Raw genomic sequence first — 15,627 nt, forward strand, 5'->3', positions numbered from 1 at the left:
GTATTCACCGATCTTGAGTCTTGTGATATTCAAGATCACCCACGGTTGGCTGTATTTGTACGATTTGTGTGAAAAGACTGCTTGAATAAGGAAGAATTGCTCCGCGTTGTGCCGATAAATGCCCGTCGGTTTTGGGGTTTTTTTGTGTGGCTCTTTGCAAATGCAGTTTGATTTCTAAGCAGCATTTAATTCTGAACCTGTCTGTCATATAATATTGATATTTTAGTATTTGTTCACAATATTACATTCTCTTATATTGTTACTGAATGTTATATTCTCATCACATCTTTTTCTTATTTCCTTCCAGTACGATACAGTAAATATTGTTACTGCTACTAAATATTGTATGTTACATATATGTTTGTACGTTCATTGCATTATACAGCTGCAACGCAACCATTGTGGACTTAAAATGACAAAATAAGATCGTTTCTCATTATCTCACTGGATCTATTTTTGAATATATTTGTCCTGTCACTCAAAGAATGTTGCCAATCTGGTGTTGCGGAGGCGAGAGACAGCTCGGATATATAGTTAAGTTAGGCAACAGTTTGTTTGCACGTTCTTTGAAGAGGCAGTTAGGGTCTGCTTAGTAAATGGATCTGTCGGCGACGGACAAACAAAGAAGTGTGTAAATGTTATTTATATAGCACATCTCACGGACAGAAATCGAGTTTATAAGACACAATAAAACCTAATACAACATAAAACATTAGGTTAATTAAGAAAATGAATTGCTCGGCCACGTTGGCCCTGAGAGCTAAGATTAAAAGTTCAAAACGAATTCTCAAAATCACTGGCAACCAATGGAGAGAAGCCAAAATGGGACTTCTGTGAGACATTTTTATAGCCAGTGAGGCTACATTCCAATTTCTTGCTGGGATCTCATTTTTTTTGTGTAATCAATTCAAACGCGACCTCCAGTGTGAACGTGAACGGAGGAGATGTTTTCGGGGCCCCAGAGAACGCGGGCGCAGGTTAGGGTTAGGGTTAGGGTTAGGGTTAGGGTTAGGTTGGCATGACACGCCGGTCAGCAACAGGGTTGCCAGATGTGACTCACTGTTTCCAGCCCAGACAACATTAAACCCACACAAATCTAGCCCATATATATATATATGGGCTAGATTTGTGTGGGTTTAAATTTGTGGGCAACTCATATATATATATATATATATATATATATATATATATATATATATGAGTTGCCCACAAATATATATATATATATATACACATATAAATATATATATAAGTTGCCCACAAATTAAAATTAAGTCCCATCATTCAAAACATCTGCAGACAGATGTGTTTGTCTCCAAGTCGCTAAGCAACTTTGTAAAAGAGTCCAGTGAAACCAGGTTTTTGAGTTGGTTCCAAGCAGATGGAGCCTTTTCTCCCAGTTCAGTCCTGATTTTAGGAAGAGACAATAAAAGAAGATCCTGCGAGCGAAGACTATAAGAGTCCGTGTTTCTGAGACTGATGTACTGTAGGTCTGAAGGTAGGATGGGAGCAGACCTAAAATACACTTAGAAATATAAAACAATCCTGTGATTGAGTCCCCAAAACATATAAAGAAGACCATCCAACACAAGTATACGGCAGACATTTAAAATCGGTGACGAACCTCAGAGCTCCAGGATGGACCCAATCCAGGGACTGTAAACTACGAGAGGAGGCGTGCACATACAGGTGCCTCTTAAAAAATGAGAATATCATGAAAATGTTCAGAGAGTCAAACCCATATACAGGCTCATGACACATAGAGTGAAATATTTTAAGCCTTTATTTCTTGAAATGTTGATGATTATTTCTTACAGAGAGTGAAAACCCAAAATTCAGTGTCTCAGAAAATGTATATATTAGATAAGATTAAAAAGAATAAAAATGGAAGGCTTCTGAAAAGTCTGTTCATTTCGATGCACTCAATACTTGGTTGGGCTCCTTTTGCGTGAATTACTGCGCCAATGCAGCGTGGAAATGAAATCAGCGTCTCCATAAAGCTTGTCAGCAGGAGGAAGCATGAAGTGCTCTAAAGTTTCCTGCTCGATGACTGCGTTGACTGTGGACATCAGAAAACCCAGTGGAGCGACAGCAGCAGAGGACATGGCAGCACAAATCATCACAGACTGAGGAACCGTCACACTGGACTTCAAGCAAGGTGGATTCTGAGCCTCTCCGCTCTTCCTCCACACTCTGGGAACTCCATTTACAAACCAGATGCAAAATGTACTTTCATGTGAGAAAAAGGACTTTGCACCTTTCCCTACCACACTTTCTCCTCCCACTCAACTTTCTCTGAACATGCTTGGATCCAGCACTCTGTGAACAAGCAGCTTCTTTAATGACCTTTTGTGGCTTTACCCTCCTTGTGGACGGTGTCAATGACTGTCTTCTGGACATCTGTCAAGTCAGCAGTCTTCTCCATGATTGTGTCCCCTACTGACCCAGACTAAGAGACCATTTAAAGGCTCAGGGAACCTTTGCAGGTGTTTTGAGTTAATTAGATGATAAGGGTGTGACACCATGACTTTCCAAAACTGAACATTTCCACAATATTTAAATTTTCTGAGACACTGACTTTTGGGTTTTCACCATCCGTCAGCCATAATCATCAACATTTCAAGAAATAAAGGCTTGAAATATTTCACTCTATGTGTGATGAGCCTATATCATATATAGGTTGGACTTTGTGAAATGAGTGACAAAAAACATTGACCATTTTCACGATATTCACATTTTTTTGACATGTACCTGTACAAAACATCTCCGTAGTCCAGCACAGACGGGAATGTGGCAGAAACCGGTCTCTTTCAGGATTCAAAAGAAAAGCCAGATGTTATCCGGAAGAAAATGCAGAGTTTCAATTTTCGATCTTTTTAACACGCTTCACCATGACAAGGGACCGAGTACCAGACGTTTGCAAATTACAGACAAACTGTTGACTCGATGGAGAAATACCTGGAAGCAGCCTTATGAAAAAATATTAAAGATTGAGTATAAACTGGTAAAGCAAACTCAATAGAAAGCTATCACACACTTAAATTCTTCCTCAGATGGATTTTATCCAAACATATTATTTTTCACGGCATTGCATTTTTGGAGTTTAATTTCCTCATTCGATCTTCTACACCTGCTTGGCCTCCTTCTATTGACCAATCTCAGTGGACACAGGTTGCCAGGTTAAATAACCTGGAATCGGAATAACAATTGGACAGAGTAAAGACAGCTTGGACTGTACTACTATTTGGCCCCACTGGATCATACAGACACCCAACTAACGTTCTAACATTATTTTTGTTATACTAATATTTTTATGTGTGTGTGCTGTTGTGGATGTCTGCTGGAAGTGCTAATTGGTCGTTTCACAAATACAGTAACTGTTTTGCATCCTGGGTCATGCTGACGTCGAGGCTTTTCTTTGCTTGGCCAAAAAAAGCATGATAAACTGCACATAACTGCTTTGGTATTTTTGCAAAGAATTCAAGTATGCAAGTAAATAACTTCAAATATCCACGTTATTATCCATAAATAGCATTTTTGAACACCTCAACCACACAGGAAACCCTCATTTATACAGTTCCACTGCTTTCTTCTTCTTCTTCTTCTTCTACTTATTCTTATTATTTTGATTATTATTATTAATCACAAAACGGGGCCACGGGGAAGTGTGACAGTCCAGGGCCATACTGTGATGTGAATATTTGCCTAATTTTGTCTAAAATGTAAAATGTAATACATCAAAAGATGAGAAAAGTGATGGGACAATAAATCAGTATTTGTCGTAGTTTGTTTTGAAATAATCCCACACTATATTGCAATCAACAAGTAACCAAGGTATACGGACGTTGGCTTTTGACTTTTCCTTGAAATCACTGTTTAGATTTCTTTGAATCGATTTTTGCAGGGTGGTGTAAAACAGCGTTGCCATATTAAGCAATTTGTGGCAGTAACACAATTGATTTTCTCCAGTAATGAAGGCGCCACCTCGGAGAACCTGCTGCCTGGGACAACTATCATTCATCTCCTATTAAATCTTCACGACACTCAAGTTGATGCCCTGGTCTTCTTAGACACAAACCCAGTTTGAAAAAGAAACAGTGAGTGTACCACATCATTGCAGGCTATGCCGCCTTTAGAGTTTTGTTTTAAGTTGTTTTTGTCTTTTAGTTGTATCAAAGTTGTGTTTTTTTGCATACATTGTGAGCCATAGTATGCAGTACTGAATTTTAAACATCTATTATAAAGTATTATTTGAAGTGTTTACTGCTAAAGTAAGTTTCCATTGTTTATAATTAAGTAGGGAAGCATCCGTACCACTATTTTTTAAAGGACGAGTACAAGTAATAACCTTTTGCTACTTGCCGTTACAAGAACCAATTCTATTACAATTATTTTCAAAATATTTTATTCTCATCTCAGTGTTTCCTCGTTCGGATAAGATTTAACTGAAATATTCACTGTGTGGTTTTGTTGGCATTGCAGTTTTTCAGTTCCATGGGCCAGGTTGTCTGGCAATTTGAACTCCAACCAAAAATGCTCTTTTTCTATTCGATGAGTGACTGGAGCATGTAATGTACATTCTTATAAAAGGTCTATATGCCCTGTTGGGGTGGAGTGAGCAGGCTACTGCTCAATGTTATAAAAATGTCCAACAACTCTTTGTCCAAAAGCTGCGGCATCACTTAAGCCTAATTCATACGTACTTATACGTACGTGAGTCACTGCGAACCACCTCCACATAGCCTGTGTGTCAATGCTGTGCGCAACTCCAACGTAACAACAAGTTAGAGCAAGCTTGGACCAACAGTCATACTTTAATCAGGTTAAGAATGTAGTATAGCTGGTGTGTGAGCCCCAAAACTCTTTAGCATGTAGCATGTAGCATGGCTCAAAGTAAAACCCTCCTGGATCCACTGAGCAGTAAAATGTTATTAATAACAAAAATGGCTCCTAAAACTTCCCCTGCAGCAACCACAACACCTGTTCTTACAACGGCTCCTGAAGACATGACAACCCCTGAACAGACAATAGAAGAAGAATCCACAACGCCTGATTTCACGTCAACGGCAGCAACAACTTCTGATCAAAAAACTACGGAGGAAACCACAACGACTGATTTAACAACTCCTCATTCAACTATGCCAACCGAAGAAACGACAACACCTGGACCAACAACAACTACAGTATTCACCACTCCTGATCATACAAGAGTAGAAACCACAACACCTGAACCGACAACGACAGTATCAACGACACCTGATCCTAAAACTACAATTCAAAAAACACCTGTTCCCACAAAAACTACAGTATCCACTACACCTGATCCTGCAACTACAGAAGAAACCACACCTGAACCTACAACTACAGTATCCACTACACCTGATGCTGCAACTACAGAAGAAACCACAACACCTGAACATACAACAATTACAGTATCCACTACACATGATTCTGAAACTACAATTCAAACTACAACACCTGCACCCACAACAACTACAGGAGAAACAACAACTCCTGATCCTATAACTACAATTCAAACCTCAACACCTGCACCCACAACAACTGCAGGAGGAACAACAACTCCTGATACTGCAACTAAAGTTCAAACCACAACAGCTGCACCCACAACAACAACAGTATTCACCACACCTGATCTCTCCACTACAGTTCAAACCACAACACCTGCGCCCACAACAATTACAGTATCCACTACACCTGATCCTGCAACTACAGTTCAAACCACAACACCTGCACCCACAACAACTGCAGGAGAAACAACAACTCCTGATACTACAACTACAATTCAAACCTCAACACCTGCACCCACAACAACAGTATCCACTACACCTGATCCTGAAACTACAGTTCAAACCACAACACCTGTGCCCACAACAATTACAGTATCCACTACACCTGATCCTGCAACTACAGTTCAAACCACAACACCTGCACCCACAACAACTGCAGGAGAAACAACAACTCCTGATACTACAACTACAATTCAAACCTCAACACCTGCACCCACAGCAACAGTATCCACTACACCTGATCCTGAAACTACAGTTCAAACCACAACACCTGCGCCCACAACAATTACAGTATCCACTACACCTGATCCTGCAACTACAGTTCAAACCACAACACCTGCACCCACAACAACTGCAGGAGAAACAACAACTCCTGATACTACAACTACAATTCAAACCTCAACACCTGCACCCACAACAACAGTATCCACTAAATCTGATCCTGCAACTACAGTTCAAACCACAACACCTGCGCCCACAACAATTACAGTATCCACTACACCTGATCCTGCAACTACAGTTCAAACCACAACACCTGCACCCACAACAACTGCAGGAGAAACAACAACTCCTGATACTACAACTACAATTCAAACCTCAACACCTGCACCCACAACTACAGTATCCACTACACCTGATCCTGAAACTACAGTTCAAACCACAACACCTGCACCCACAACAACTACAGTATTCACCACACCTGATCTCTCAACTACAGTTCAAACCTCAACACCTGCACCCACAACAACAGTATCCACTACACCTGATCCTGCAACTACAGTTCAAACCACAACACCTGCACCCACAACAACTGCAGGAGAAACAACAACTCCTGATACTACAACTACAATTCAAACCTCAACACCTGCACCCACAACTACAGTATCCACTACACCTGATCCTGAAACTACAGTTCAAACCACAACACCTGCACCCACAACAACTACAGTATTCACCACACCTGATCTCTCAACTACAGTTCAAACCTCAACACCTGCACCCACAACTACAGTATCCACTACACCTGATCCTGCAACTACAGAAGAAACCACACCTGAACCTACAATTACAGTATCCACTACACCTGATTCTGAAACTACAATTCAAACCTCAACACCTGCACCCACAACGACAATATCCACTACACCTGATCCTGAAACTACAGTTCAAACCACAACACCTGCACCCACAACAAATACAGTATCCACTACACCTGATCCTGAAACTACAATTCAAACCACAACACCTGTACCCACAACAACTACAGTATCCACTACACCTGATGCTGCAACTACAGAAGAAACCACAACACCTGAACATACAATAATTACAGTATCCACTACACATGATTCTGAAACTACAATTCAAACTACAACACCTGCACCCACAACAACTACAGGAGAAACAACAACTCCTGATCCTATAACTACAATTCAAACCTCAACACCTGCACCCAAAACAACTGCAGGAGGAACAACAACTCCTGATACTACAACTAAAGTTCAAACCACAACAGCTGCACCCACAACAACTATAGTATTCACCACACCTGATCTCTCCACGACAGTTCAAACCACAGCACCTGCGTCCACAACAATCACAGTATCCACTACACCTGATCCTGCAACTACAGTTCAAACCACAACACCTGCACCCACAACAACAGTATCCACTACACCTGATCCTGCAACTACAGTTCAAACCACAACACCTGCACCCACAACAACTGCAGGAGAAACAACAACTCCTGATACTACAACTACAATTCAAACCTCAACACCTGCACCCACAACAACAGTATCCACTACACCTGATCCTGAAACTACAGTTCAAACCACAACACCTGCGCCCACAACAATTACAGTATCCACTACACCTGATCCTGCAACTACAGTTCAAACCACAACACCTGCACCCACAACAACTGCAGGAGAAACAACAACTCCTGATACTACAACTACAATTCAAACCTCAACACCTGCACCCACAACAACAGTATCCACTACACCTGATCCTGAAACTACAGTTCAAACCACAACACCTGCGCCCACAACAATTACAGTATCCACTACACCTGATCCTGCAACTACAGTTCAAACCACAACACCTGCACCCACAACAAATACAGTATCCACTACACCTGATCCTGAAACTACAGAAGAAACCACAACACCTGAACCTACAACAATTACAGTATCCACTACACATGATTCTGAAACTACAATTCAAACCACAACACCTGCACCCACAACAACTACAGGGGAAACAACAACTCCTGATCCTATAACTACAATTCAAACCTGAACACCTGCACCCACAACAACTGCAGGAGGAACAACAACTCCTGATACTGCAACTAAAGTTCAAACCACAACAGCTGCACCCACAACAACTACAGTATTCACCACACCTGATCTCTCAACTACAGTTCAAACCACAACACCTGCGCCCACAACAACGTCAGGAGGAACAACAACTCCTGATACTACAACTACAATTCAAACCTCAACACCTGCACCCACAACAACAGTATCCACTACACCCGATCCTGAAACTACAGTTCAAACCACAACACCTGCACCCACAACAACTACAGTATCCCCTACACCTGATCCTGAAACTACAGTTCAAACCACAACACCTGCACCCACAACAACGTCAGGAGGAACAACAACTCCTGATACTACAATTACAATTCAAACCTCAACACCTGCACCCACAACAACAGTATCCACTGGTCACCATTGTGATGCTGCAGAACAGGAAGACGAACCAAACAGTTACGCAATCATTTCATTAAGAAGTTACCCATTGAAAGAATCAATTCAACTTCAATGCTCGCAAACAGCCAGTAACAAATCACATTTGTAATTTAGTAAAAGTAATAACTACCTACGTCTACGTAACCTCACCTTCCCAAATATTTATTTATTTATCTAATACTGTTTTCATTCTTTCTCGGATCTCCTGCATACCTCTGTGATCACCGACAGAACGTCATCATCAAAGAAGACAATAGCAGGGAGCGGTCTGCGGTTCAGGGCTGACGAGCGTCACAGTCTTGGATAAAAGTGCAAGCAACAGTTGTGCATCCAGTGTAAAGGTGATCAGCACATAGACGCGCCGACATTCCCTCTGAGCAGGTTCCAAGGATCACAGACCTGCGGCAGGCTCAAATTCCAAGAGAGAAATCCAGCCTTAACAAAACGTGAGGGAAAACTATCACCTTCATCTTGAGTGAGTACAATTGTGCTTTTAAAGGTTCAGTTATTTCTGTTGTGTCGGCCCGTTAATAGAAAAATGAAGTTTACAGTTTTTGGACTGTGGATGTTACATTAACATCACCAGTTCCTTTGAATTATTGTTTATTGTCACATATTTACAGCAGCAATATGTGATTTATTTATCAAACAATACTGGATTTTTTTATAAAAAATAAATGTATGTATCAAAGTTACATTTACTACTGTTGCAGATGCACATTTCTGTGTATCACATATGAACACGGATAGGTTTTTTTTTTTCAGTTTTTTTCTTTCTTTTTCACAATTTTACCGTCATTTTCAGGATATTAACCCACCAAATGCCAGTTTGTTTAGTTTTTTTGAAATGCCAATGTCATTTTGATGAGAAAATAAAAAAAAAAACACACACACAGATGAATTAGAGTTAAAAAACTAAACGCAAAGAGGGTTTTCACAGCCTGGTATGTCAATAGTTAACGTCAACTTAAAAATAAAACATTTTTTTTGTACAATGTCAGATTTTGTTTTGCGTCACCATTATACACTTTTGAATACAAATATAATTATCATTAGAACAACAATATTTTCCGGATTATTCAGGATGTTAACCCATTAAAAGCCAGTTGGTTTGCAATATTTAAAAAAAATAAATAAATTTGCTTTCACATGTTTTTTTTTTTAAATGAATCTTGTGCCGCTTCAGTTTTTACAGTAGCTCATTTTAATTTGCTCAAGAGGATAAAAGCGAAAATACAGGTTTAACAAGTCGAATGAAAACAAAGAAAACAAGAACATTCATTTACAACAGAGGGGAACAGAAATAGTGTGTGTGGGTGGGTGGGTGTGTGTGCGTGTGCACGTATCTGTGCGAGTGACTGAAAAAGTCCAATTCAGGACTGAAGGCGTGTCCGTGGTGAGGTCTGTCCAGGAGGTGTTTTTTTTTTGTTTTTTTTGTTGATGGCTCCTCCTTTGTTTGGCTGGCCAGTGTTTGCACTGCCTCTTTTTGTCCCCGGCTGCCATGCCCGGGACGGGACAAGGGGCAAGGCCGTTGTGTTTGGCATGTGTCGCCGCGGCAGCAGCACCTGGCTTGCGAGGAAGGAACCATTAGTGGAAGGGTTTTTTATCCCTGCCGTGGCGGTTCGTCTTTTCCAGCGTACCAATTCGTGAAGCACACGTTGGTACCTGTTGACAGCTGTTGCATAATCACTGACCCAAATGCCAGTAATAAGCTTATATGAAAAAAAACAACTCCTGGAATTAATCAAACAAATAAAAATTAAAATGAGAATGTACCATGGATGAATTGGACTTTTATTGGTATGACATACAAACTCAGAATTTTTCTATTTTATAGATTCAAAAGAGACCAGGATGGATCCTGGATTACAACTATCAATACTGCTGTGTCTCGCAGGTGAGTTGAAAAACTTTTTTAAACTTTTCAATTATGGATTATGGAAAAACCGTTGTAGGAGGCAAAGAATTGAAGGGATAACAACTGAAATTGTAAATGTGCAGGAATTAATTAAAAAATGAGAAATGAATTGAATAAATGAATTTTTTAAAAATAATGTATGTTTTGAAAGTGGTTGAAATTGAGAAATAATCAATGTAATGGTATTTTCATGTCAGCCTGTACGACACCTATTGCGTACACAATGAGCACAACCACCACAACATCTGGAATGACAACTGGAATAGTATCTACGTCGACGTCTTCAACAACAACTACAGCACCAACAACTACAACTACAGCTCCAACAACCACAACATCTGCTGCAACCACTACAACATCTGAACCCACAACTACAACTACAGCTCCAACAACCACAACATCTGCTCCAACCACTACCACATCTGCACCAACAACAACTACAGCTCCAACAACTACAACATCTGCTCCAACCACTACGACAAAAGCACCAACAACTACAACGACAGCTCCAACAACCACATCTGCTGCAACCACTACAACATCAGCACCAACACCTACAACATCTGCTCCAACCACTACCACATCTGAACAAACAACTACAACTACAGCTCCAACAACCACAACATCTGCTCCAACCACTACCACATCTGCACCAACAACAACAAATACAGCTCCAACCACAACATCTGCTGCAACCACTACAACATCAGCCCCAACAACTACAACATCTTCTCCAACCACTACCACATCTGCACCAACAACTACAGCTCTAACAACTACAACATCTGCTCCAACCACTACCACATCTGCACCAACAACAACAACTACAGCTCCAACCACTACAACATCTGCTCCAACCACTACCACATCTGCACCAACAACTACAACTACAGCTCCAACAACTACAACATCTGCTCCAACCACTACCACATCTGCACCAACTACAGCTCCAACAACTACAACATCTGCTCCAACCACTACGACAACAGCACCAACAACTACAACATCTGCTCCAACCACTACCACATCTGAACCAACAACGACAACTACAGCTCCAACAACCACAACTACAGCTCCAACATCTACAACATCTGCTCCAACCACTACCACATCTGCACCAACAACAACTACAGCTCCTATAACCACAACATCTGCTCCAACCACTATGACAACAGCACCAACAACAACAACTACAGCACCAACAACCACAACATCTGCTCCAACCACTACGACAACAGCACCAACAACTAAAACAACAGCTCCAACAACCACAACATCTGCTCCAACCACTACAACATCTGCACAAACCACTACAACATCTGCTCCAACAACTACCACATCTGCACCAACAACTACAACTACAGCTCCAACAACCACAACATCTGCTCCAACCTCTACGACAACAGCACCAACAACTACAACATCTGCTCCAACCACTACCACATCTGCACCAACAACAACAACTACAGCTCCAACCACTACAACATCTGCTCCAACCACTACCACATCTGCACCAACAACTACAACTACAGCTCCAACAACTACAACATCTGCTCCAACCACTACCACATCTGCACCAACTACAGCTCCAACAACTACAACATCTGCTCCAACCACTACGACAACAGCACCAACAACTACAACATCTGCTCCAACCACTACCACATCTGAACCAACAACGACAACTACAGCTCCAACAACCACAACTACAGCTCCAACATCTACAACATCTGCTCCAACCACTACCACATCTGCACCAACAACAACTACAGCTCCTATAACCACAACATCTGCTCCAACCACTATGACAACAGCACCAACAACAACAACTACAGCACCAACAACCACAACATCTGCTCCAACCACTACGACAACAGCACCAACAACTAAAACAACAGCTCCAACAACCACAACATCTGCTCCAACCACTACAACATCTGCACAAACCACTACAACATCTGCTCCAACAACTACCACATCTGCACCAACAACTACAACTACAGCTCCAACAACCACAACATCTGCTCCAACCTCTACAACATCTGCACCAACAACTACAACATCTGCTACAACCACTACCACATCTGCACCAACAACAACAACTACAGCTCTAACCACAACAACATCTGCTCCAACCACCACGACAACAGCACCAACAACCACAACATCGGCTACAACTACTACGACAACAGCACCAACAACTACAACAACAGCTCCAACAACTACAACAACAGCTCCAACAACCACAACATCTGCTCCAACCACTACGACAACAGCACCAACAACTACAACTACAGCTCCAACAACCACAACATCTGCTGCAACCACTACAACATCAGCACCAACAACTACAACATCTGCTCCAACCACTACCACATCTGAACCAACAACTACAACTACAGCTCCAACAACCACAACTACAGCTCCAACATCTACAACATCTGCTCCAACCACTACCACATCTGCACCAACAACAACAACTACAGCTCCTACAACCACAACATCTGCTCCAACCACTATGACAACAGCACCAACAACAACAACTACAGCTCCAACAACGACAACATCTGCTGCAACCACTACGACAACAGCACCAACAACCACAACATCTGCTCCAACCACTACGACAACAGCACCAACAACTACAACAACAGCTCCAACAACCACAACATCTGCTCCAACCACTACAACATCTGCACCAACCACTACAACATCTGCTCCAACCACTACCACATCTGCACCAACAACTACAACTACAGCTCCAACAACCACAACATCTGCTCCAACCACTATGACAACAGCACCAACAACTACAACATCTGCTCCAACCACTACCACATCTGCACCAACAACTACAACTACAGCTACAACAACCACAACATCTGCTCCAACCACGACAACAGCTCCAACAACTACAACATCTGCTCCAACAACTACCACATCTGCACCAACAACAACAACTACAGCTCCAACCACTACAACATCTGCTCCAACCACTACGACAACAGCACCAACAACCACAACATCGGCTCCAACCACTACGACAACAGCACCAACAACTACAACAACAGCTCCAACAACTACAACATCTGCTACAACCACTACAACTTCAGCACCAACAACTACAACATCTGCTCCAACCACTACCACATCTGCACCAACAACTACAGCTCCAACAACTACAACATCTGCTCCAACCACTACCACATCTGAACCAACAACTACAACTACAGCTCCTACAACAACAACATCTGCTGCAACCACTACGACAACATCACCAACAACTACAACTACAGCTCCAACAACGACAACATCTGCTGCAACCACTACAACATCAGCACCAACAACTACAACATCTGCTCCAACCACGACCACATCTGAACCAACAACTACAACTACAGCTCCAACAACCACAACATCTGCTCCAACCACTACCACATCTGCACCAACAACCACAACTACAGCTCCAACATCTACAACATCTGCTCCAACCACTACCACATCTGCACCAACAACAACAACTACAGCTCCAACAACGACAACATCTGCTGCAACCACTACGACAACAGCACCAACAACCACAACATCTGCTCCAACCACTACGACAACAGCACCAACAACTACAACAACAGCTCCAACAACCACAACATCTGCTCCAACCACTACCACATCTGCACCAACAACTACAACTACAGCTCCAAAAACCACAACCTCTGCTCCAACCACTACGACAACAGCACCAACAACTACAACTACAGCTCCAACAACCACAACATCTGCTGCAACCACTACAACATCAGCACCAACAACTACAATATCTGCTCCAACCACTACCACATCTGAACCAACAACTACAACTACAGCTCCAACAACCACAACTACAGCTCCAACATCTACAACATCTGCTCCAACCACTACCACATCTGCACCAACAACAACAACTACAGCTCCTACAACCACAACATCTGCTCCAACCACTATGACAACAGCACCAACAACAACAACTACAGCTCCAACAACGACAACATCTGCTGCAACCACTACGACAACAGCACCAACAACCACAACATCTGCTCCAACCACTACGACAACAGCACCAACAACTACAACAACAGCTCCAACAACCACAACATCTGCTCCAACCACTACAACATCTGCACCAACCACTACAACATCTGCTCCAACCACTACCACATCTGCACCAACAACTACAACTACAGCTCCAACAACCACAACATCTGCTCCAACCACTATGACAACAGCACCAACAACTACAACTACAGCTCCAACAACGACAACATCTGCTGCAACCACTACGACAACAGCACCAACAACTACAACTACAGCTCCAACAACCACAACATCTGCTCCAACCACTATGACAACAGCACCAACAACTACAACATCTGCTCCAACCACTACCACATCTGCACCAACAACTACAACTACAGCTCCAACAACCACAACATCTGCTCCAACCACGACAACAGCTCCAACAACTACAACATCTGCTCCAACAACTACCACATCTGCACCAACAACAACAACTACAGCTCCAACCACTACAACATCTGCTCCAACCACTACGACAACAGCACCAACAACCACAACATCGGCTCCAACCACTACGACAACAGCACCAACAACTACAACAACAGCTCCAACAACTACAACATCTGCTACAACCACTACAACTTCAGCACCAACAACTACAACATCTGCTCCAACCACTACCACATCTGCACCAACAACTACAGCTCCAACAACTACAACATCTGCTCCAACCACTACCACATCTGAACCAACAACTACAACTACAGCTCCTACAACAACAACATCTGCTGCAACCACTACGACAACATCACCAACAACTACAACTACAGCTCCAACAACGACAACATCTGCTGCAACCACTACAACATCAGCACCAACAACTACAACATCTGCTCCAACCACGACCACATCTGAACCAACAACTACAACTACAGCTCCAACAACCACAACATCTGCTCCAACCACTACCACATCTGCACCAACAACCACAACTACAGCTCCAACATCTACAAAATCTGCTCCAACCACTACCACATCTGCACCAACAACAACAACTACAGCTCCAACAACGACAACATCTGCTGCA

At 42.3% G+C, this 15,627-nt stretch overlaps 1 protein-coding gene across 1 annotated transcript; it reads left to right on the plus strand.

The window, feature by feature from the left end:
• Positions 1 to 822: 822 nt before the first annotated feature.
• On the plus strand, positions 823 to 13,635 carry LOC308123950 (uncharacterized protein; the record flags this gene model as incomplete). The annotated part of the gene is made up of 3 exons (XM_080486700.1): positions 823 to 833; positions 925 to 977; positions 13,121 to 13,635. Coding segments are annotated over 3 exons (579 nt in total), but the record flags the coding sequence as incomplete, so codon positions are not given.
• Between the last annotated feature and the right edge of the window lie 1,992 nt (positions 13,636 to 15,627).

The sequence above is a fragment of the Lipophrys pholis genome, assembly GCF_963383615.2.
Source record: "Lipophrys pholis genome assembly, chromosome: 18".
NCBI classification, from domain to species: domain Eukaryota; kingdom Metazoa; phylum Chordata; class Actinopteri; order Blenniiformes; family Blenniidae; genus Lipophrys; species Lipophrys pholis.